The following is a 22,010-nucleotide window of genomic DNA, read 5'->3' on the forward strand; positions in this document are numbered from 1 at the left end:
TGTTGGAGGTATACTATACTGCATATAAAGAAGATGTGGTATGAGTGCCAATGAAACAACTCGATCTCAATCCAAGTCAAAATTTGTAAAAGAAAAAAAGAAAAAAAAATCATAGGTAAAAATACGGCCTTCAACACAGTGCATTGGCTCACACCGATGCAATAAGCTATAAATAATAGTTTTGATGTGTACCAACCTTCATCCTTACCTGAAACAATAGTGTAATAGCAAAATATAAAAAGACACACTTTAAAATTTCAACTGAAATGGCTTAACTTAATTAATCAAAAGACATATAGATAGAAGTGAACATTCACCGACTACACTTTATATTATTTTGGTTAGTTTGTCAATGAAGAACATAGCTTACAATTCAAAAATAAAATACCAAATTCCAAGGAAAATTCAAAACCCAAAGTCCTAATCAAATCTCATTTAATCGAATCAAATGTATGTTATATTTAAGGCAAAACTTACAATTAATGGAATAGATAGTACCGACAAACAGGTTTAAACAGATAATGGATGGTGAAGTGAAACCGAATATAATGCATTTTGCAATGACGTATAGAAATTTTAACTTATCACAAGTGTAACAAGAGCAAATATAAGACTAGATATAATAAAAGTGTTTCGTAGCTAGACATCGAATCGGTAATTAGTTAAAAAAAAAAAAAAAAGTAGATGAAAAGGTATGCACAAAATCTTGCTCGCTTTCAATAATATATAGCCAAAAGCGTCAACTTTTTAATGTCAAAATAAATTCAAGGCGTCAGGAGTTTTGATTCTTGATAAATCGCAGAATGGCACTTTATGTTGTATTAGTTCGAAACTTCATCTAATCCATTCTAATTTTAAGATGTTTGTTTCTCATGACTAAATGGATGTCAAGTTCGATATTGAAGATTTTGAATATTTTGACATTGTTTGCAATTCAAAAAGGTATCATCCTTGTTTCTTTGGAAATGCTTTATGTTCTTTTATGAATTTGAGTGATATAGCTGAGCTTTTGATTTTACAATTAGATTGGCAATGATTGGAGATTTCCAATTTGATTATCCTTGGTTTTGTTTTGGCTATTTTATTTTTATTCACCAGCCCAGTAGCCTGTACTTTGGTACGGTCATGAAAATACGGATTTTGTGTGATAAAAGTTTGCTTTTACACAATTTTGGAAATTATCTTAAATTCAGAAATATACCTTCCGCAAGCAAAACTTCGATTCCCTGTCAGGCTTTATAGATACTTGTTTGCCCTTTTTGGTTTAGGGTATTTTTCTTTCTATTAATTTTGAATTTCAAATATGTTGGCTTTGATTATCAGTGATTCAGAGAAGACATAAATTATCGAAATATGCATCTGGTGCAAAAGAATTGTTTCTGGTAATGTTATAGTAACATAATGTCTTCATTGTTTGCATTTATATTTCTAAAGCGGACATAAAGTTCGTTTAATCAATGTTAAGAACAAGATTCCAAGTTACAGGTTAGATTTAATTTTACTCATGAATTATGAATTTTGTAAGTAACAATTGTTATACTTATACTGACAAATTTTAATAAGTTTTTAAATATAAGGTAATGTGATAAATTGTTTTTCATTGCAAAAGTGCAATAATCTGTCGACTTGAAAACAGAGGGAAAAGTAGCATGTAATGCTTCCTTTACACCTCCTTTTTACTCTTCTATATTTTGTGCCCAGGTGTTCTTTGTTTCACATAAAAAATGATGTCAATATTCAACTTAAAAGCTTTCTTTTTTTCAAAAGTAAAGTAAATTCGTTAGTTAAGTTTTGAAGAATGTATAATAGGCTTTCGTGGGACTAAATAGGAAGTCTAAACTTAGAAATATATCAGGAAACAGTCGTGTGTCATGTGGATCTATCAATCAAGAAATCCATGGGAATCATATGAACGAACTAAGCGAAAATTGAGACAACATAGAAGGTGTGATACCATCATTGATTTTCCCAAATTCGTTTTTGTTAAATTTGCACTTTTCAAATAATTGTGCAGAATTTATCTGTTTCAAAAAAAGAAATACTAGACATGGGTCAAGTTTAATTCTGTCCAGTACTATAGAAAAACAAGCACAAAATGTTTCATTGTATGTAAGAAAACACCCACCACTGGAAGTTACCAAATCAACTTTTTACCCTTTTTCTTCCTGTGTGCAAGCTTTAGTAACCATGTAAGCTCAAGTTTCCAAATATTCTATAGAAACACAAAAGAAAAAATAATGGTGCTTTCAAATACCTAAGATATATGTTTATGACACAGATTTTTTTTTACTGCAATGAAATGTAGGGTAAATTTCCTACAACTGTCAATTTCAATGGCGTAATTTTTTTTCGACCCTTTATGGTCATTTTTATAAATTGTCTATTTACAAAACTTTGATTTTTTTGAAAAACTAAGGATTTTTTTATCCCAGGAGTAGATTACCTTAGGCTTATTTGGCACAATTTTTAGGAATTTTGGATCCTCAGTGCTCTTTAACTTTGTACTTGTTTGGCTTTTTAACTGTTTTGTGATGAGTGTCACTGATAAGTCTTATGTAGACGAAACGCACGTCTGACGTATTAAATTATAATCCTGGTACCTTTGATAACTATTTTGTATGCCATCGAATATGACATACTATATTTTGGTAGTATTACACATAGAAGGAATGTGTTATAAAGCACATGTCTTCAGGAATTCAATTCAAGCAAATATATATCAAGACAATCATCCATATTTATTGCAGACAAGACAAAAACTAGACATCTCTAAAAAATATTGTCCTAGGATCTAAAACTTAAAATGAAAAATTTCAATTACAATAAAACAAAGTAAAGAATGATTTTATTGATAATCATTTTAACATCAACTACATGTATATATATATCACAGATAAACAATTGTCATTATAAAGCATCCAAAAAATAACTAATGATACTTTATCTTATTTAATTTAATTGTTACATGATTTTCACCACTTAAATATAGTTCAGTGATTTTTCCCACTTACATTTTGAAAAGAATTATTTAAGACCTCACTTTAAATGTAATACATATCCTAAGACAACAGTCTTTCCTCATTATATACAATTTAAAACCTGTCATTTATTAAAAGTAAAAGAGAATGAAAATATATAAAATAGATGTGGTGTAATTGCCAATGAGACAACTCTTTCTAAGAGAACAAATGACATAGAAATTAACAACTATGGGTGACCATATCTATATTGCCCAATTAAAATAAATAAATAGCAAAGATAGGCAATATTAAAACAAATATAACAACCTGAAAATAAAAAGAGAACACATACAGTTGAATTATTACTGAAACAATTTAACAGTTTTGTCTATTTCATGTCAGATAACTAAAAGACGTTACATATTTCTGAATTATCATTTAGTTATATTATGTTCTTCAGAGAGCACAAAGCAATAGAAGTAGAGCTTAATGGAATAGGGACCTAGTGCTAACACTAGGCCAACCTTTAAACGTTATAAAAATTACATAGCAACATCTCTAGACTCATTCATGAATTCTATAAACACTGTCTGAACAGCCTAATTCCTTTTCTTTTAATCCATGTTAGATGCAATGATGGACAAGGAAGCTTTTTAGGAGTATATTAACTGTAGAGATAATTTCAGGATGTTAAGACCAATATTATGTATCATATATAACATATTACCAGACAGTACAAAACAAAACAAAATACAAACAATTTGGCAGCTTATGCTTTATGTAAATCATCAACATGACATACTATTGGCATTTAAGATCTAAACTGACTCAATTAGAGAAAAGTTATGCGACTCATTTCACAAAAGATCTTATGAGTAAAAAGATTCATAAGTCATGAACATTTAAGTATATGTTACAATCAATTTAGTCATAAATTTTTTGGTGAAAAGAGCCCCTGTATTTAGCCACATTTACTAGTATGAATGAATACCAGTAATGTACTATGGTAAAAATTAAATTATGTTATCATTTACCTAGCCAGTTTTAAAATGTTTGCCATAATAGGAGATGAAAACAGTCTTCAAGAATTCCATTTATCAAGCTGAAGTATAAATAAACTCATCATAGATACCATCATAAATTCACCTTCAGACAAAATGTATTTGTAGCTACTGGTTCACACAGTACTCTTATGGTGATCTTTGTCCTATTCTATGTTTACATATACATAACTGATAAAGATCTAATTTTTGGCACAATGCTGTTTACTTTGACAAATAAAACATTGCTTCAGAATTTTAAAACAACACAGCTGTTAAAGCAGTAACCTTTTTATAGTAAAATAAATGTAGGCCACTACTTTTTGTCTGTCAGGGCACAGCAAGACACTATTGATGTTAACATAATGTGTTTTATCATGATCTCCATTAAATGAATTTTACAAATACACATTTCAGCGATGTCATGCATTTAGTAATTTGGATCATCAATATTTGTTGCCTTTTTGCCCAGTACATCTTGCTCCCATTTAGATAGTTGTTCTATAAATCCTCTGTATGGTCTTACTGTACTGCTACAACTTAACACCATATTATATGCATCCTGAAAATTAAAAAAAGATAAAAATAAATTGGAATGTTAAAGAGAATATTTCTTTTCTTCTGCATAAATAGACCAAAGATTCTAATGCAACAACATTTGTAACGTTCATTTTGATTGGATAACGTCACTTATTTACATGGAATCAATTGACAATTGATGCTATGGGACGTTCGTGCAAGCGCAGACGGCTTATCAGACTTTAAATACATGTTTTAACGTTATTTTCTGTCAGTTTCATTAGAATGGAGATAACAATATTGTATTTTAAGATCCGACGGCATCAATTGGGGATTTGATGTCGCAAATACCCGTTTACTCCCCAATTGATGCCGTCGGAGCTTAAAATACAATACAGTTATCTCCTAAATGTTGAGCAGCTGTACCAAGAGTAAAGACCTTATTCTGTTTTTTTTTTCATTCATTTTTTACAAACAACATAATCAAATATTGAGTTTTCACTCCTTAATGGTCCAAAAAGAGTAAAAAATCTAAAAAAAAACTTGTGGGCTTTAAAATACTCAACATTGTGTACTGCAATTGTGAAAAAAAAAATACATTAAAGCAAATTAAAATTTGTGATATATAATTTAATGGTAAACTTTAATGATTGAATTTCAAACTACTGATCCATTTGTCATTTTGAACAATAAAATATGTTTAAACTACTACTAGATAAAGAAATATGATAATTTAACAGGTTTCCGCCAATAATTCTGGAAAAACTAATTTAAAATCTTAAATAATGAATAAGTTCACTGAAGATGCTTGGACACATTGGACAGTGGCTATAAAAAATAACAGTTATTATTTCCATAATATGTTAATGAGATTAAACCCCGCTTTAATAAGTTTTAATACTTGAAAGAAAAATTACCATTCAAATTAAGTTATATCACTGTTTATCAACGCTAAGAAAAGTTTTCAGATATCAAGACATTTTTTTCTTTTTGTTAGTAACATATTACATACCTCTAATGATTTTTTGAAATGTCGCATCAAGAAGGCTACCACAACTGTAACACATCGACTAATTCCTAAGTTGTCAAATACAAGGACAGCTTCATTCTTTTCTATGTGAGTATCTATAAAATAAAATATACTCATTTGAAGGAGACAAATGATTTCTGTCAAAAAATATAGCCTTCTAATCTTGAGTGCTGTTGAACAAATTCATAAATTTTCATTTGCTTCCAAACCTTACATTACATACTCATGACGATTGTTCATATTTTTTAGCAGTTCTTGTCAGATCCACAAGATCTATTAATCAAAACATGCATTTCGTAGATATCAAAATCCATTATGTTTAGGTCTGAAAACTGGATGTAGTCCAAATAAGTTGATAAATTATTCACGCAGCAAGCTAGAGAGTCTAAATTTTCATTGTATCTGTTGAATTCAGTTTTTAATTCTAAATACAATTATGTCCAGATTTCCCTACTTTGATCTCAACAGCTTGTTATTTTTTTTTTATATATGTGGGTTGCTGTCTCATTGATATTTATCTCATATCTCCTTTTCTTTCTTCATAAACAAGGGAGATAATTTACACACATTTGTCACCAAATTGCCTGTACAACTTTTATCTAGAGGCATATCTGATTTAATGCTTTTACTTTTTGATGTTATTTTACAATCCCTCCGTTAATATTTAGATTTCATTAAGACATTTTAAGGGTTGTTCCAGTATTAAATGCATGGAAGTCACTTTGTTTATTCCCCAAACACTTATAAAATAAAATTCGTACAAATATTAAGAAAAATGCAAACACAAATAATTAAGTATGTTTAGTTCCTCCCATCCTAAAACACAAAACCCCTATAAGTTATCATTTGTGGCAGGGGGTAGACAGTAAACTAGATGAACACAAACAAATATTGTTATGTACCAAAACTTCAAAGCAAAGTATGATAATGGAATACCAAATATTTCATCCTCACCTATAAACTGACAAGCTGTTTGGAATTTACTATATAAATCAGCATCATTGTCATCTGATACTTGGCAGTGTAATAAATGTGGACCAGGCTCTGAAAAACTGTAAAATTATATACATGAATATTGGTTCAAATAAATCTAAGAAACATTGCTGACTTAAGTTTTGAAAATTGAATTTTAAAATGTTATTATTAACTTATTTTTCTTTTTTTTAATTTTTATGCCCCACCTACGATAGTAGAGGGGCATTATGTTTTCTGGTCTGTGCCTCTGTTCGTCCGTCCGTCCGTCCGTCCGTCCGTCTGTGCCTTCGTTCGTCCGTCCGCTTCAGGTTAAAGTTTTTGGTCAAGGTAGTTTTTGAAGAAGTTGAAGTCCAATCAACTTGAAACTTAGTACACTTGTTCCCCATGATATGATCTTTCTAATTTTAATGCCAAATTATAGTTTTGACCCCAATTTCATGGTCCACTGAACATAGAAAATGATAGTGCGAAGTTCAGGTTAAAGTTTTTTGGTCAAGGTAGTTTTTGATGAAGTTAAAGTTACATCAACTTGAAACTTAGTACACATGTTCCCTATGATATGATCTTTCTAATTTTAATTCCAAATTAAAGTTTTGACCCCAATTTCACGGTCCACTGAACATACAAAATGATAGTGCGAGTGGGGCATTCGTGTACTATGGACACATTCTTGTTTATTACATAAAATACAAAAGTAACAACATTGGGGAAAATCTCCTAATGAGTATTTACTGAAGATATTTGACATTCTAACTACTGTTGATATGTTTCTTTGATGGTCTTCCTTTTTTTACAACTTTAATGACTGTACCTGCATAAAAATGTTCTATTTTCAATCATTGTCCATTGAATATTGATTATGCTTTTAAAAATTATGACCAAATGGTTTAGCATCTTTTCGATATTTATTAAAAACTTTTGAAAATTCATCATGTCCTTTATAATATATATAGATCTGTGATTTTTTTGTCTCAGAGAGTTAAAATTGTAAATTGCAATTAACAAGTATTCAGTTTGATAGATTTATTGTTACTTGGAAAAAAATCATCTGTCAAACTGAATTCTGATGTAACTATTTAAATCAAGCCTTTTCACTATGTAAATATTCTTACAATGTTTCAGCCTCTACACAACAGTTGACATGGCCTTTGATTTTCAGATCTTTCTGTATGTATTCAGCATTGCCTTGTTTCCAGTTACCAAAGTATAACAGACCAGGTATAACTTCTATTGGGTATGGTTTTATTTCATCCATTTCCTGTATAAAAAAAAACACAGTGTTTACAGATTTATAAAAATGATAAAAGAAACTACAGTTCACAGAACATAAAGCATCTCAAACGAAGAGATATCTTCCAAAATATAGGAAATACTGTGGATTCAATTTTATTTGTTGGATATAATTTTTTTTTATGTTGTGGGTTAACGGAAACCCCTTATTTAAAAGTTAAGCTTAGTTCAAATTTTCTTTAGTCTTGTATGCAGACTGGCAAATCAATGAAATCAAATATACACCCAGTGGCGGATCCAGAAATTTTCATAAGTGGGGGCCCACTGACTGACCTAAGAGGGGGCCCGCTCCAGTCACGCTTCAGTGATTCCCTATACAAGCAACCAAATTTTTTCCCAAAAAGGGGGGGCCCGGGCCCCCTGGGCCCCCTCCTAAATCCGCCTCTGACACCAAAATGCTAATTTTCTCCGATCTACAAAAATAAATTAATCCATAGAACATACATATATAATATTTTTATTTCATGTATATTTGTTGTTCATTCATATCGTATGTTTGAAAAAATAAATAAATATGGTGTCACATCTTACATCCATACTGATGTTATTTAGATAAAGCTATTCTTTCAATATGAAGTAGTTAAATAAAACATGCACTCATACACAAAATGATGAAAAGACGAATCATCAATTGTCAATTTTGAATTTCTCTTTTTAATGCATTAGCTATATAGGTGTTAAAAAATTCCTCTTTATTTTTTTCTGTGGCTGTAGATTTTTTCCTAGGGTATATCCTTTTCAAGGACAATAAGAATCAATGCTGTTTATAGCTATTTTTTAAAATACACAAATATTTGAAAAGTAGGATTACCTCTATTTACTCATACTTTTATACAAAGCAGTAAAGGTTTGTACTATAAAATTTGTAATTATACAACATAGTAAAGGAAGTCTACCAGCACTGATCATGATCCGTAAATTAAATAATAAAAATACATGTAAATCAAAAAAATTCCTGAGTAAAAAAAATAATCACAACTAATCTAGTCAGCAGCTCCAACTTTGCTGTGTGTTCTAATGCTTTTTCATTAAAAAACTTCCTTACCTTAGGCATAAACATAATCTTTTGTGTTCGTAAAAATGGATATAATTTTGAAAATTCTTCGTATCCACCTAAAAAAGAAGCATATTTAGTCAAAGATCATTAAACAGACTGCAAATGTTAACTTACACTGGTGTGTTTTTTTCTTACATTTGAGAAATAAACTTTTACTTGGTCAATAGTTTAAAATGAATAGTGAAGTCCATTCTAGCATTCATCTTTTCTAAAATAATGGCTTTCATTTCACATGAAAACAAGTTAACATTTCAATGAAATTTACTGTAATCATGAGATTTTGATAAACATTTTAAATAGGTAACAAACTATTTCTGTTAGTTGGTAACTTGCAATTCTAAAATACCAAAAAAAATAAAGCCAAAAAGATAAAAGATACTGCATGGAACCCTGGAAAAGGGAGATAATTTGAATATTTCACTTCAATAAATGTAATTACCTTTTAAGATTTTCACTTTATTTCTGCTACCATTATCCCACATTCTCATACCACAAAGTAAAGCAGGAGCTAAAATAAAAAATAAAAAATGTTCATGTATGTCAGACAAGGTATGCTATCCTAATATTTTTGACAAAATAAAAATAAAAAATAAAAAATGTTCATGTTTGTCAGACAAGGCATGCTATCCTAATATTTTTAACATAAATTAATTTACTCATTGTGCATATAATTTGTAGTATTAGAGATTGTGCTAATGTAAGACAGTCCATGATTTTAGAGTGTAGGAAAGCATACCTAAGTAGGTCATGTACTTTAGGTATATATTTTCAGTCACCGTAATCTTTCTTTGATAAAGTATAATATAGTTCATTAATGTTTTGTGGGAACTTGTTGTCTGTTATTTTGTCATTTTAGAGATACTTGAAGTACTATATCTGTGCTTTTAAATTGTAATTTAAGCTTACAGCCGATTTCAATGAGTATGTAGCTAAGCCGCAGTGTTCTCCCCAGGCCATTTTAGCGCTGTGCTTTTCAGCGCTATCACAATTCCCGCTGTTCTATTGCACTGACCGCAGAACTTTCCAACGCAAGCGCCTCGCTATATTTTTTTTCGTAATTTTTCAAATTTCCAGCTTATTTTTTACTTCAGATCATGTGATCGACTGGTTTACTATTTCTGAATGAATTATTTCCGTTGTATTAAGTAACTCTGCAGGACCAGTCTTATAAATTTTACAAAATGGCTACTTTGAAAGATAAAAATAAACAAAGATTTCAACATTGGCATCTATTGTTTTACTTTAAAGAATATATATAGAGGCATATATGAATGAAATGAGATGTAATAAATCGACCGCATTTCCCGACGAAACTCACATACTTGTTTTTCCAACTTTGAACAAACAATGATTTTAAAATCGATCAAACACAGTCACAGGGGTTTGTTACAATTTGCTGGGTTTTAATACTGTCCATACGAACTCCGAAAATGAGCAAGTCTTTGAAGTATTTATTATCACCTATTCGAACAGAAAATTTGTTTAGTCAGCAATTCCACAGTAATGAATTTTACCATTTGAAAACAATTAAGAAGATATGATTAGAAAAACAAACCCCAAGCTGATACGACTTGAGAAATTCACTTTCTCGATTTCAAGCTTGGATGAAACTATTTAAATATATACACATGGAAAAAAGTATTGCAACACTTTGATTTTTTAAAACTTGAAAAATCAGCCTCTCATTTTGGATGGAATATGATAAAATATTTGTAAAATAATATTGAAACGTAGTTAATGATATCATTGGCATTAAAAGGAACAAAAAATAAATGAAAAAAAATGTTTTATCTAACCAAAATTTTTATAACAAAATGATGTGTTTTTGCACAAAAAAATGCATTTTACATCTTTTACTGTAGTCTAATTTTACAATGTCAGACATTTCAAATTAATCTTTAGATAATTGTTCACATCATGGTTGATCGTTATACGCCAAAGAATTTGTACTTTGTGTGCAGCCTCCATTCAAACGGATAACCGCATCTTAACGTCTTCTGATTCCTATTTTCCTGAAGAGTATTGTTTATTTCATAACGTGTTTGAACTGGGGTGTCCTTTCGTGCACTTTAAGTTCAATAGTGTCCCATACATGCTCAACATGATTCAAATTTGGGCTACGATGGGACCAAGGAAGATAAACCGAATTCCATTGGAACAATGGATCTTCCTCCATTATGTTTTTTCCAACTTTGGCGAGCTCTGCACTATATTGGATATGGACAACTATGTGTCTGTTTGTAGGCAAAGGTCTTATCGCACGATAACCAGTAGCGATGAGCCAATCTCGAACAGTTCTTGTTTAAAGGCTCATGTATGGTCATCACTCTCTTTTTAGGATTAAACTGTTTGCAAAGGGTTACCTTCTGACCAACCTTAATATTGCTTGATTTTCCCTAGCAGATGTTAAAGGGGGTCTTTTTGATCTTGGAAGGTCTTTAACATTGTTTGTTGCCTGATTTTTATTCTCAAAACGACTTATAGTGAAATGGTGATGACCAACAATACGTGCAATTGTCACAGCGACATACCTGCTTCTCTCATGCTGATTATCTGCCATCTTGCTGCAGTTATGAGTTGTGGATGACCAATTGCTAGGTGTCAATCACATAACTTTATAAACTTGGTCACTTAAAGTGTTGAAAACAATGAGGATAAAAACATCTGTTTTACTGTTTACGAGTACAGTAGCTGCATGTGCAGATAGAACTCCTCGAGTCAATATTTATTGATTAAACTCAGGTGATATCTAAATAATGTTTAACTAGTTCTATTTCAACAAATTATATCACCAAAAAATAAAGAGTGCTTTTTTAATTTGAATTTCAATTTAGTGTTGCAATACTTTTATCCATGTGTATATATTATAAAACGTTAAGGTCAGAAAAATGAGAAATCATTATGCTAAAAAAATGTCAATTCCTGTCAAATGTCGTAAGGTTAACAGTACACTGCTACAGTAGGTCACAAAACCAAACACAGAAGCTGACAATGACTTTATTGTTGGTCCTACATGTTCTGCAACATCACCTGTTAGTGCTAAGAAATCTTCACACAGGCAGTCTGGTATAGACCCATAATGGAAAAAAACTTCTCCTTTCGTTTTATACACAGATAATATGAGGATTATATGAATTTACAATGGAGAGAAAAAGACTCTTCTTCTATATCCAGACAATAAAATAATATTTAACAAATAGGTAACTTCCATGAGCATGATGTGGACATCCTTACAAGAGAAAACATCAAAAGCATAATATAAGATAAAACACATAACAAATCAATTATAAACAAACCGGGCGCCGCAACACAACAGTTACTGAGAATTGTCGAAAAATTATGCGCTTACCATAGCGCTATCCAAAAATCCTGGGGAGTACACTGTAAGGGTAATATCTTTGGTTAGCTTGCTAGCTAGATGAACCGTAAAATCATTGTTAGGTAAGGTATATTATCCTCCTTTCGAAGTAGCTTTGTCCTTAAGACAGATAGATTGATTATCTGTCGGACTAGTCTACTCTTAAAGGAGGGTAGTTTACCTAACCTAACAATGACTTCATGGTTCAGCTAACAAGTAAGCTAATTAAAGATATTACCTTTAGCTACAGTACTCATTGAAATCGGCTGTAACACTTATTCTTGTATTGTTCAAGGTCAAGAACCTTGTAAATGAATGTCTAATGCTTTTTAGTTAAAGGGAAACTTCGCAAAAAAATCAAAAATTGATATTATGTCCATTCTGTATAGAAATGCTCAAATTTATAGATATTAAAGTTTTATTCCGCTAGATAAGAGATCACCATCGATTTTAAATTTAGAGTATCAATTCTCTGCGTTCCGCCATTTTGTCGTCTTCCCCGATTAAAAATCACGATGTGTCTATAAACCACAAAGGACCAAAACTACAGTAACCGATGTAGTCGTAATTACGTGTCGATATCTTGTCAATCGTACGGTTGTTTTATCTGACAAACTAACTTGATACGGAAAATGTTCTTATTTTTTTTTAAATAACCATAGTCTGTTATTTTTAAACTGTTAATATTGGAATTAGTTAAAAAGTCAAAGTTTAAATCATAAATAAGTGTTCCGTGAAAACTGTTTTCGTAAATCTAATTCGTTTATAATTCTTTAAAGTAATAAATTTTATTCAAATAAATTCGGATCTTCCCTCATCTGATCACCAGCATGACTAAAGGTATTACACCCAAAGGTATTGTGAGGGGTGTGAGGTGACACGTCCAGGTATTCAAGCGATTTCCTGTCGGGCTTGCAAGTTCATGCATCGTTTCACTTCTGTAGGTATTGATCAGTGTACACGGCCGGTAACTTATAACTCTCCATTTTGAACTATCAGGTGTATAAAATACATCTCTGTCTTGCGTGTTCGAAAGTGATATGATATACTAGTCATTACTAAACTCATACGCTTGTTTATAAATAACATTACTGGTGTAAAGAATATTATTTATAAAAATATAAATAATACCAAAAAAAAACAGATTTGATGAAATAAAAATCTATTTACATTTTTTTTCCAAGGTTTAATTTGGGAAAATGTAATATATACTCGTTGTCAATAGTAAAGGACAGATTGGAACATACCAGAAATATTGATTTTAAAAAAAATGTACGCACTTGTCGACGATTGGTTTCTACGCCTGGATAGAAAGTTACGGAGCTATATCGCAATTTAAAATATATACATGTATACATTGAACATAAGAAAGAAACATACATTTTGTGTAAATTGGGGTAACAGTTTTGTAAATAGACTAGTCCACGTATGCCAACAGTATGTAATCATCGAATTCGATAGACTATTGTATACCAAAAGAAGAAGAAGAAGAGGACCAATTTGATTTAAATACAGGTCGATATAATAACTTGCTTCGGTTCATCGAAGTTATGAACATAGTAAAATCACAAATTTATATATCAATAAGATCGTTCTCCAATAAAGGAAGAAATTCGACATCATCACAATTGTTCTGACATTCATGTAAAACATAAGCAACTGGACATACACTAATAAACCCCAAGGGATGTGAATATTTTCTAGGAAAACTTTTGAGTATTAAAGTTTCAAATTGATTTCGGGATTTATTTTCTTTCTTGATATTCAATGACAGCAGTTTAAAGAATAAACTGCTTGTCCACTTTAGGGGTATTCTTGCCAGTTGAACAGACTTATAATTACATTCAAAAATAGGGAAATTAAGATGACATTAAATTCGTTGTCTTTTTTTTTTAAACATCGTTGGTCTGCAAATAGTTAAAGTATTATTCATTGTGAGAAGAAGACTATTTTAATAAGGACGCTCCCGATTATGAATAAATTTGGTTGACGTTTTTCACACTTGAAAAGAATATCTATTCGTAATTTTTTGATTCCATTCCAAGAGGATCCTTAAATTTCCTGTCAATTTTTTAAAACATCTTTTTTTTCAAATAGCTGAAGTATTCATGCGTTGTGAGATTTAAAATATTTTGATGAGAACATTAATTCCTAAATAGGTAAATAAAGATCGCTTTGGATGGGCTAAATTATATAATTGCAATCTGTTTGAAATATTAAAGGTTGGCGATTTTAATTTAAAAAAGTACAATTTTTAGTTCATACACTCGTGTTTAGAAGGCTATTTTTATTTATAAATTTATTCAATTAAAATAATTCAGTATTTTATCGTTACAAAACTAATCAGAAGTCATAATTCATTTAAAAGTGAGCTTATGCAAAATATATAAAAATATACAACAGCTATCCAGTTATTGTGCGACCTTATTTCTCCCGTAAATTCATTTTAATTCTTTTTCTTACATTTCTGTGTCTAAAACTATAACTGACTCCCGTATATCATTCATACGAAATGTTGTTCACACCTGAAATGCTGAACCGTGACGCCTAGGTGTCACTGAATGAAGATCAAAAGATTAGAATTACATAATGCTAATCTTTTAATTACCGTGAGTTTAACTACGCATTCAACATTCACTAAGTGTCACAAATTAATACACATTTAATTTCCACAGTACAAGCAAGTGAAAATGTTTTCTGGAATGAAGCAAAAAGTTCAGAATACAAACATGTATTTTTTAATACACTATCGATCGTGTCAGTTTCATATGTTTGTTTAAAGTATTTGAAGAAAAAAAATCATAAAAAGGTTCTATTGTATTATTTACTTTAATTACTAGAATTCGTATAAAAAATCCACACATGAATCCTACAATCTAATTTAAAAAGTTGCATGGCTATCACTTACTTTTCGTTGGTTAATAGCTACACCAAAAGTCGTCGATGCGCTTTAAATAGCGTTATTAGATGGTTAACGAACAAGACTTAAATGAGATTAATTTCACTCCCGGCATGCTCAAAGACTTAAACTACGTCACATAAGTCAGGAAGTTTGATAAAATAAAATTAATAATTCCCAATTTTCTTCTTTATTACTTTTCATATCGAAATAAAACTTGGTGAATATGTTTTTTATGGTATTATGAACTTAATAAGATGAAAAGTGAAAAATCGCGAATTATCCCTTTAAGTTATTTGTTATTTAAAGAATAAAGTTTTTATGGCAGATCTTTGATAGATTTGTGTTTAGCTTATTCATAGGTTTTTAAGACTTGTGAATCTTAAATGTTAAGACAACTGTTTACGGTTGAAGACTGTAAGTTGAGAACAACAATGAAGATGTCTTTTTCAGTTATGTGTTTGACTGGGTTGCTGTCTCATAGATGTATACCCTAGTCTTATTCTATTCAATGGTATAAAATGCAAATGTTTAAAATAAATATTTAATCAATCATCCAAATTATTTGCACACAATAACAACCTAAAGGAGGACAATTGCCACTTATTCAATCAATTTGATTTCCTACATCAAATGGTTTTTTAATGTCCTGCAAGTCTTAAAAATGCCATGTATTTGGAATAGCAAAAACTTCATACTTCCATACACAACACACTGAGTACTTACGAAAATCTTCTTCTCTAAGTGTTGATGATTTACTATCATATACAACAACATTCTGTTTACATTCTAATTCCCCATCGTATGGCACCATAAAATGACCTGTTTTATCCTGCAAAGATAATTTTTGAAAAATTGAAATCATGGAATTTAGTGAAAAAGTTTAACTATTTTTATTTGACATTCAGTGACGAACTTATAAAAGAATTTGGCAAAAAAAACATTAAAAATAAAAACAAATCAAGTTTAGGAATTTTTATACCATTAGAAATAAAAAAACACAACATTTAATGCCTATTTTCTAAAGCTATAATGCTTGTCACAGCTTGTAAATCTTAATTGATATCTTTTTGATACAATCTGAAACAAACATCTACATCATTTGATAATCTGCTAGAATATTTATCTCATTGGCAACTGTATTAGTACATCTCCTTATTTTGTATATGTAAGTAGTTAATAAATCATGACAAAATTATAACTGATCAATTTTTTGCTTTTAATCTTTTTGCATTGAATGGCATTGTTGTTTCCCAAGCATTTAAAAGAGGGACGAAAGATACCAGAGGGACAGTCAAACTCATAAATCGAAAATAAACTGACAACGCCATGGCTTATTAAAAAATGAAAAAGACAAACAGACAAACAATATTACACATGACACAACATAAAAACCTAAAGAATAAACAACAGGAACCCCACCAAAAACTAGGGGTAATCTCGGGAACCTGAAGGGTAAGCAGATCCTGCTCCACATGTGGCACCTGTCGTGTTGCTTATGTAATTACAAATCCGGCATATAGTCTTATTCTGTAGGTCACATTCATGAAAGGGAAGGGGATTGTAGTTACGATGTAAGGAACATAAACCTGCTCATTGCTGAATTTCAAATAAAGTGTCTAATTATTATCTCCCTTAGTAACTGTTACTAGTATACTCATAACTGTTAAATATACTGTTGATGGTTCACCTTACATGTATATGATATACATGTATGCAGTCCTTAATATACATGTGTACATTATAACTAGTTGAAGATTTACATATCTTTTGTAATATTGTTTTTGTGCTAAATTGTGTTTTCTTGAGCCATGTTTAATAGCAGTCTCTGAGCATCAATAATAATTAATGATTTAACTTTTGTTCTTTCTTATAGCCATCAAGACATGGATCAATGTGCATAAGAACACTAAATGTACTTTTATAGCTGTTGTGACGAAGTCATTAAGAATAAATATATTTTATTAAGTAATTACAAAGTCAAGAAAGATACTAAAGTTCAAATGTTGAAATGTTCACAAACTGTTTTTAAAGTTCAATTGTTCGAATGTTCAATAGTTCACAATGGCACGAGATCGTATAGTTTTATAAATGTTCAGTCCTTATGGATTACGTTCGGATATTAAGCGCATGATTTCCAGCCTACCCACGATGGGGAAGACCTTGGCGGAATCTCCGGTACCAATAGCTTGTACCAATCTGTCCTCCTTCAAGTCCAAAGCTGGATCTTATATAGTCCAATGGTCCATACACATGTCTATAGCTGTAGGCCGGTTGTATAATCATCTGGTTATCGAGTACTATTTACATGAGGTTAATTGTCAAATAATGTAATTAACCCCTGACGGATAAATGTTATTTTAAAGTAAACATGGTCATTTATGGGCTTCGGGGTATATATGTCCATAGTATATGAACAGATTGTTATTAGTGTCCAAAGGTTTCCTGCTATTTAATGTATTCACAGATTGTTATTAGTGTCCAAAGGCTTTCTGCTATTTAATGTATTCACAGATGGTTATTAGTGTCCAAAGGCTTTCTGCTATTTAATGTATTCACAGATGGTTATTAGTGTCCAAAGCATACATGATTGTCATTGAATTGTTTATTTCCTTTTTAATAAATTTCCTAATTAATACTCCTTGATAATTAATTAATGTTACCAATTGTGTAACATGATTCCTTCCCTCGCAATAAGAACGAAAGTTCGGAAAATACGATAATCCTTCTTCATTTATGCTATTGTAAATCCAGTAGTTCCATTGTTAAGTTTTTTTTTGTAACCATCACCACATATATAGTTCATAAAATTCGGCAAGTCCAACATCTGAATATATTTACACATAGGTCATTTGAAAATATTTCGATATACATAGTTCGTGTTTTATTTCCGTCACCATCAAAGTATAAAGTTCATCAACTGCTGGAAAGGGCGCACATCTTTGTACAAGTGTCGTCATCATCATCTCCATTACGCAGTATTTGACGCATCTAGCTATTTGGTTCGTCCTTCTTAAGAGGCTGTTAACATCGACATTCGGTTAAGTTTTGTCCTTGACCAATGGCACGGAGGAAAACATCTCTCTGTTGTCAGTAACATCTATTCCAATTGCGAAGACACCATTTGTTTTTACCAAATTGTTCGTGGCATTAGAACCAGAACTCACCACATTCTTTTTGGCTAACCAAGATATATTCCTAATTAATTAACAGTACAAAAATATGGCTATTCCAATGAAGATGGCACCTAAACCCCACTGATAAATTTATCCCAATTTGGACAAACTAAAACTTGTTTACTTCCCCTTAATTTCCTATTTTTTTTTTTTATTTATCAATCAGATAATTGACAGTTTGTTAGCTCGCCTTAAGTTCAAAAGTTATCTAAGCCTAGCAAAATTAAGTTTTCACAATTTCTACGTATATAAATCAATACGTTCTTTTTTATATCAAATTATCTATTTAAAACAAATACGTTCTTTTTTTTTTTATATTAAATTGTCTATTCAAAACAAAAACAAAATAAAAGGGGAAAACTGTCGTATACAACTTCTACAAGTTTTTAAAATCCTACATAATAAAAACAAATATATGTTTATTAACACAAGACATAAAAAATAGATTTAAAAATTCACAAATTAAAAAAAATATATATAATGTGATCCTTTTCTATAACCCCTACACCTACATAATACCTATAACAAATAATATATACTAAATATTATATGTGTTACTTTGTTCCCAATTGTAATACTTTTACAGTTTTATTTTGTTTGCTTCATTAATTAATCTTAACGTTAGATATAGACCAAAAAATTAACAACATTTAAGATTCCATTAATAAAATTTTAACTACCTCTTGCGCAATTTGTTACTGACTCTACATTTCATATTTGACAACAAAAACACCTTATTGCGAAAAAAAATGTCGTTCTCTGTAATGTATTACATTTTTCTAAAATTAGTATATAGTTTCCTTATACTATTTCCTTTCTTTTTTATATATCTATTTTTCATTTGTTTTAAAATTTCAAACCTACTGCCTATCCCTTTTATACATTTACATACGACTATGTTGAGATCTGAGTTTAAAAATAGTATATACATTTAAAACTTAACTAACCTCTTAAAACTAAAACCATTAAAAAAAAATCTATGACTACTTATGAACAAAACACATCGTTAAGATTCTTTTTTTTCAACTCCTTAAATAATTGTTTCCTTATTCTTATTTCATGATTATAATCCTCATCATTGTTTACTTTTCAATTTCAATTTTACTTGAATGCTAGTTTTCCTTTTATATCAATTATCTATTTCACTAAAATTTTGTCATTAAGTTCTAAAGTTCATATATTTCTTATTTTTTCTTTACAAATATCAGTCTACTACAACAATACTAGTAAATCCCTAAGGGCAAACATATCCATGTTTTTCTTTAATGTGCTACTTTATGAAGATACTTCTCTTAATCTATTAACAATATGTAAATATGGCGTAATCTAACACCATAAAAAAAAACTTGCACCATTTAATAACTTAACATCACTTATGTTAATCATCCGAAGAAGGGGTTGGAATCTAAAATTATAGACTATTTGTTTTCTCTAAACAAATGTGCGTACACACTACCAACCTACGTAAATCCATACTTATCAATGGCTAAAATACGCAAACAATGTATCCTCAATGTACCCTTAACTTCATCTACCAAAGGTTCTAATTCAACCTTAATTTACACCGGTGCTCTACTCATTTTACGTAAAACATATGTTTTCTAGAATAATTGAGTGTATCTTCAAAAAAACAACCCATAATATGACCAAAAACCACCATTAAATATGGAACAAAAAATGCTAATGTATCAAACATTTTATCTTTTTACAAATTTACTTTAAACGAAAAACTAGCTTCTCTTGAACTTCACAAAAAAAAAACGGTTTATTATTTTTTTTTTAAGAATCATATGTGTAATCTATCCTATTTCTTAAACAACACGTACTGCATAAAAATTAACACCAAAAAATAACCTTTCATTCTGATAAAAAAAATGTGTATAATATTCATAATTTTTAAATTGACCTATAATACTTTGAAACACCCAATAAAAAGTTTCATTTGAACCATATCTCGTGAACAAACTTCAGATTTTCAGCCTTTTAAAAATACGGCCTCAATTCCTTTAAAATAAAAAAACTTTACTTAATATGTGTGCCATCCCTTGAAAAGCCATTTCTATATGTTGTACTGACATAGAAATACCTTGATTGTCCATTAAGAAAAATGAAAGTAACTGAGTTCTTACCTTTTATATTCCTTCGCGTTATTTTAGACAATCCAAGTCGATCGTGGTCAAACGGCATCAAAACGTGACTTATGTGACGAAGTCATTAAGAATAAATATATTTTATTAAGTAATTACAAAGTCAAGAAAGATACTAAAGTTCAAATGTTGAAATGTTCACAAACTGTTTTTAAAGTTCAATTGTTCGAATGTTCAATAGTTCACAATGGCACGAGATCGTATAGTTTTATAAATGTTCAGTCCTTATGGATTACGTTCGGATATTAAGCGCATGATTTCCAGCCTACCCACGATGGGGAAGACCTTGGCGGAATCTCCGGTACCAATAGCTTGTACCAATCTGTCCTCCTTCAAGTCCAAAGCTGGATCTTATATAGTCCAATGGTCCATACACATGTCTATAGCTGTAGGCCGGTTGTATAATCATCTGGTTATCGAGTACTATTTACATGAGGTTAATTGTCAAATAATGTAATTAACCCCTGACGGATAAATGTTATTTTAAAGTAAACATGGTCATTTATGGGCTTCGGGGTATATATGTCCATAGTATACGAACAGATTGTTATTAGTGTCCAAAGGTTTCCTGCTATTTAATGTATTCACAGATTGTTATTAGTGTCCAAAGGCTTTCTGCTATTTAATGTATTCACAGATGGTTATTAGTGTCCAAAGGCTTTCTGCTATTTAATGTATTCACAGATGGTTATTAGTGTCCAAAGCATACATGATTGTCATTGAATTGTTTATTTCCTTTTTAATAAATTTCCTAATTAATACTCCTTGATAATTAATTAATGTTACCAATTGTGTAACACTGTCCTAATTAAGATGGATCTTAAATCAATGTTTTATTGTTTATGACATACCTTTTGTGCTTTTTTAGCTGTAACAACATGACTCTCATTATATTCATTCTTGTCTCTAGCATCTGTTAAAAAAATAAAACTCATTTTTTATTGAATAGTTAATACTCAACAAGTCCTCGGTATGGATTTCGACTAGTAATGAAGTTGGCATTTTCATACAAGAAATAGTGCTAAACTACATTTTTTTTGTACAAATGTACTTGTTACGGGATATCTGCTCATTTATCATACATCGTTTCCTAGCTAAACATTTAAATATAATAATAATAATAACATCGCAAAGTAATGACATGAACATTATATAGACCCCGTCTCCTATCACAGGTCACAAAGACCTCATATTAGCAAGTGTGAATACTGGCGCACTAACCCAGTGTGAATAGAAATAAGGTTGAAGGTAACTGTCGGGGTAGAGACCTGATTTTTTTTAACACAACCTTACCTATAAGTAGGAGAAAATTTGGGTCGCTTAAATTTGAATATACAGTTGATTGCTGCAATAAATTATATAAATCAGTAGGCTCCAACAACTCTAGATTTTCGGTACATTGATTTGCGAACTCCTGCCAATCAGTGTATTCTTCCCTTCCATCTTCCATTTCGCCCGTTTAGCGTATTTTTACTTTATTCACATGTACAGATGTATCACATCGAAAATATACAAATGTTCTTGCGCCTAAAATATAATCCTACATAACAATCTCAGTT

The 22,010-nt window shown here is 30.4% G+C and overlaps 1 protein-coding gene across 1 annotated transcript; it reads right to left on the reverse strand.

Moving 5' to 3' along the window:
* Nucleotides 1–3,722: 3,722 nt before the first annotated feature.
* Nucleotides 3,723–22,009, reverse strand: LOC143075781 (serine/threonine/tyrosine-interacting-like protein 1). The gene is made up of 9 exons (XM_076251343.1): nt 21,745–22,009; nt 21,303–21,364; nt 15,855–15,960; nt 9,311–9,379; nt 8,860–8,927; nt 7,637–7,782; nt 6,504–6,601; nt 5,532–5,644; nt 3,723–4,562 (listed from the first exon to the last, which is right to left on the reverse strand). Exons 1-9 carry the CDS (start codon nt 21,899–21,901, stop codon nt 4,431–4,433), a joined length of 951 nt encoding a protein of 316 aa, XP_076107458.1. The 5' UTR covers nt 21,902–22,009; the 3' UTR covers nt 3,723–4,430.
* Nucleotide 22,010: the final 1 nt, after the last annotated feature.

Source organism: Mytilus galloprovincialis, chromosome 5 (genome assembly GCF_965363235.1).
Source record: "Mytilus galloprovincialis chromosome 5, xbMytGall1.hap1.1, whole genome shotgun sequence".
Classification (NCBI taxonomy): domain Eukaryota; kingdom Metazoa; phylum Mollusca; class Bivalvia; order Mytilida; family Mytilidae; genus Mytilus; species Mytilus galloprovincialis.

Coding starts and splice junctions, on each gene's coding strand:
- LOC143075781 (XM_076251343.1), bottom strand. CDS start 21,901: ATGGAAGATGGAAGGGAAGAATACACTGATTGGCAGGAGTTCGCAAAT. Junction 9,380..15,854: donor ACTTAGAGAAGAAGATTTTC/GTAAGTACTCAG, acceptor TTTTTATTTTAG/CTCCTGCTTTACTTTGTGGT. Junction 8,928..9,310: donor TAAAGTGAAAATCTTAAAAG/GTAATTACATTT, acceptor CTTCTTTTTTAG/GTGGATACGAAGAATTTTCA.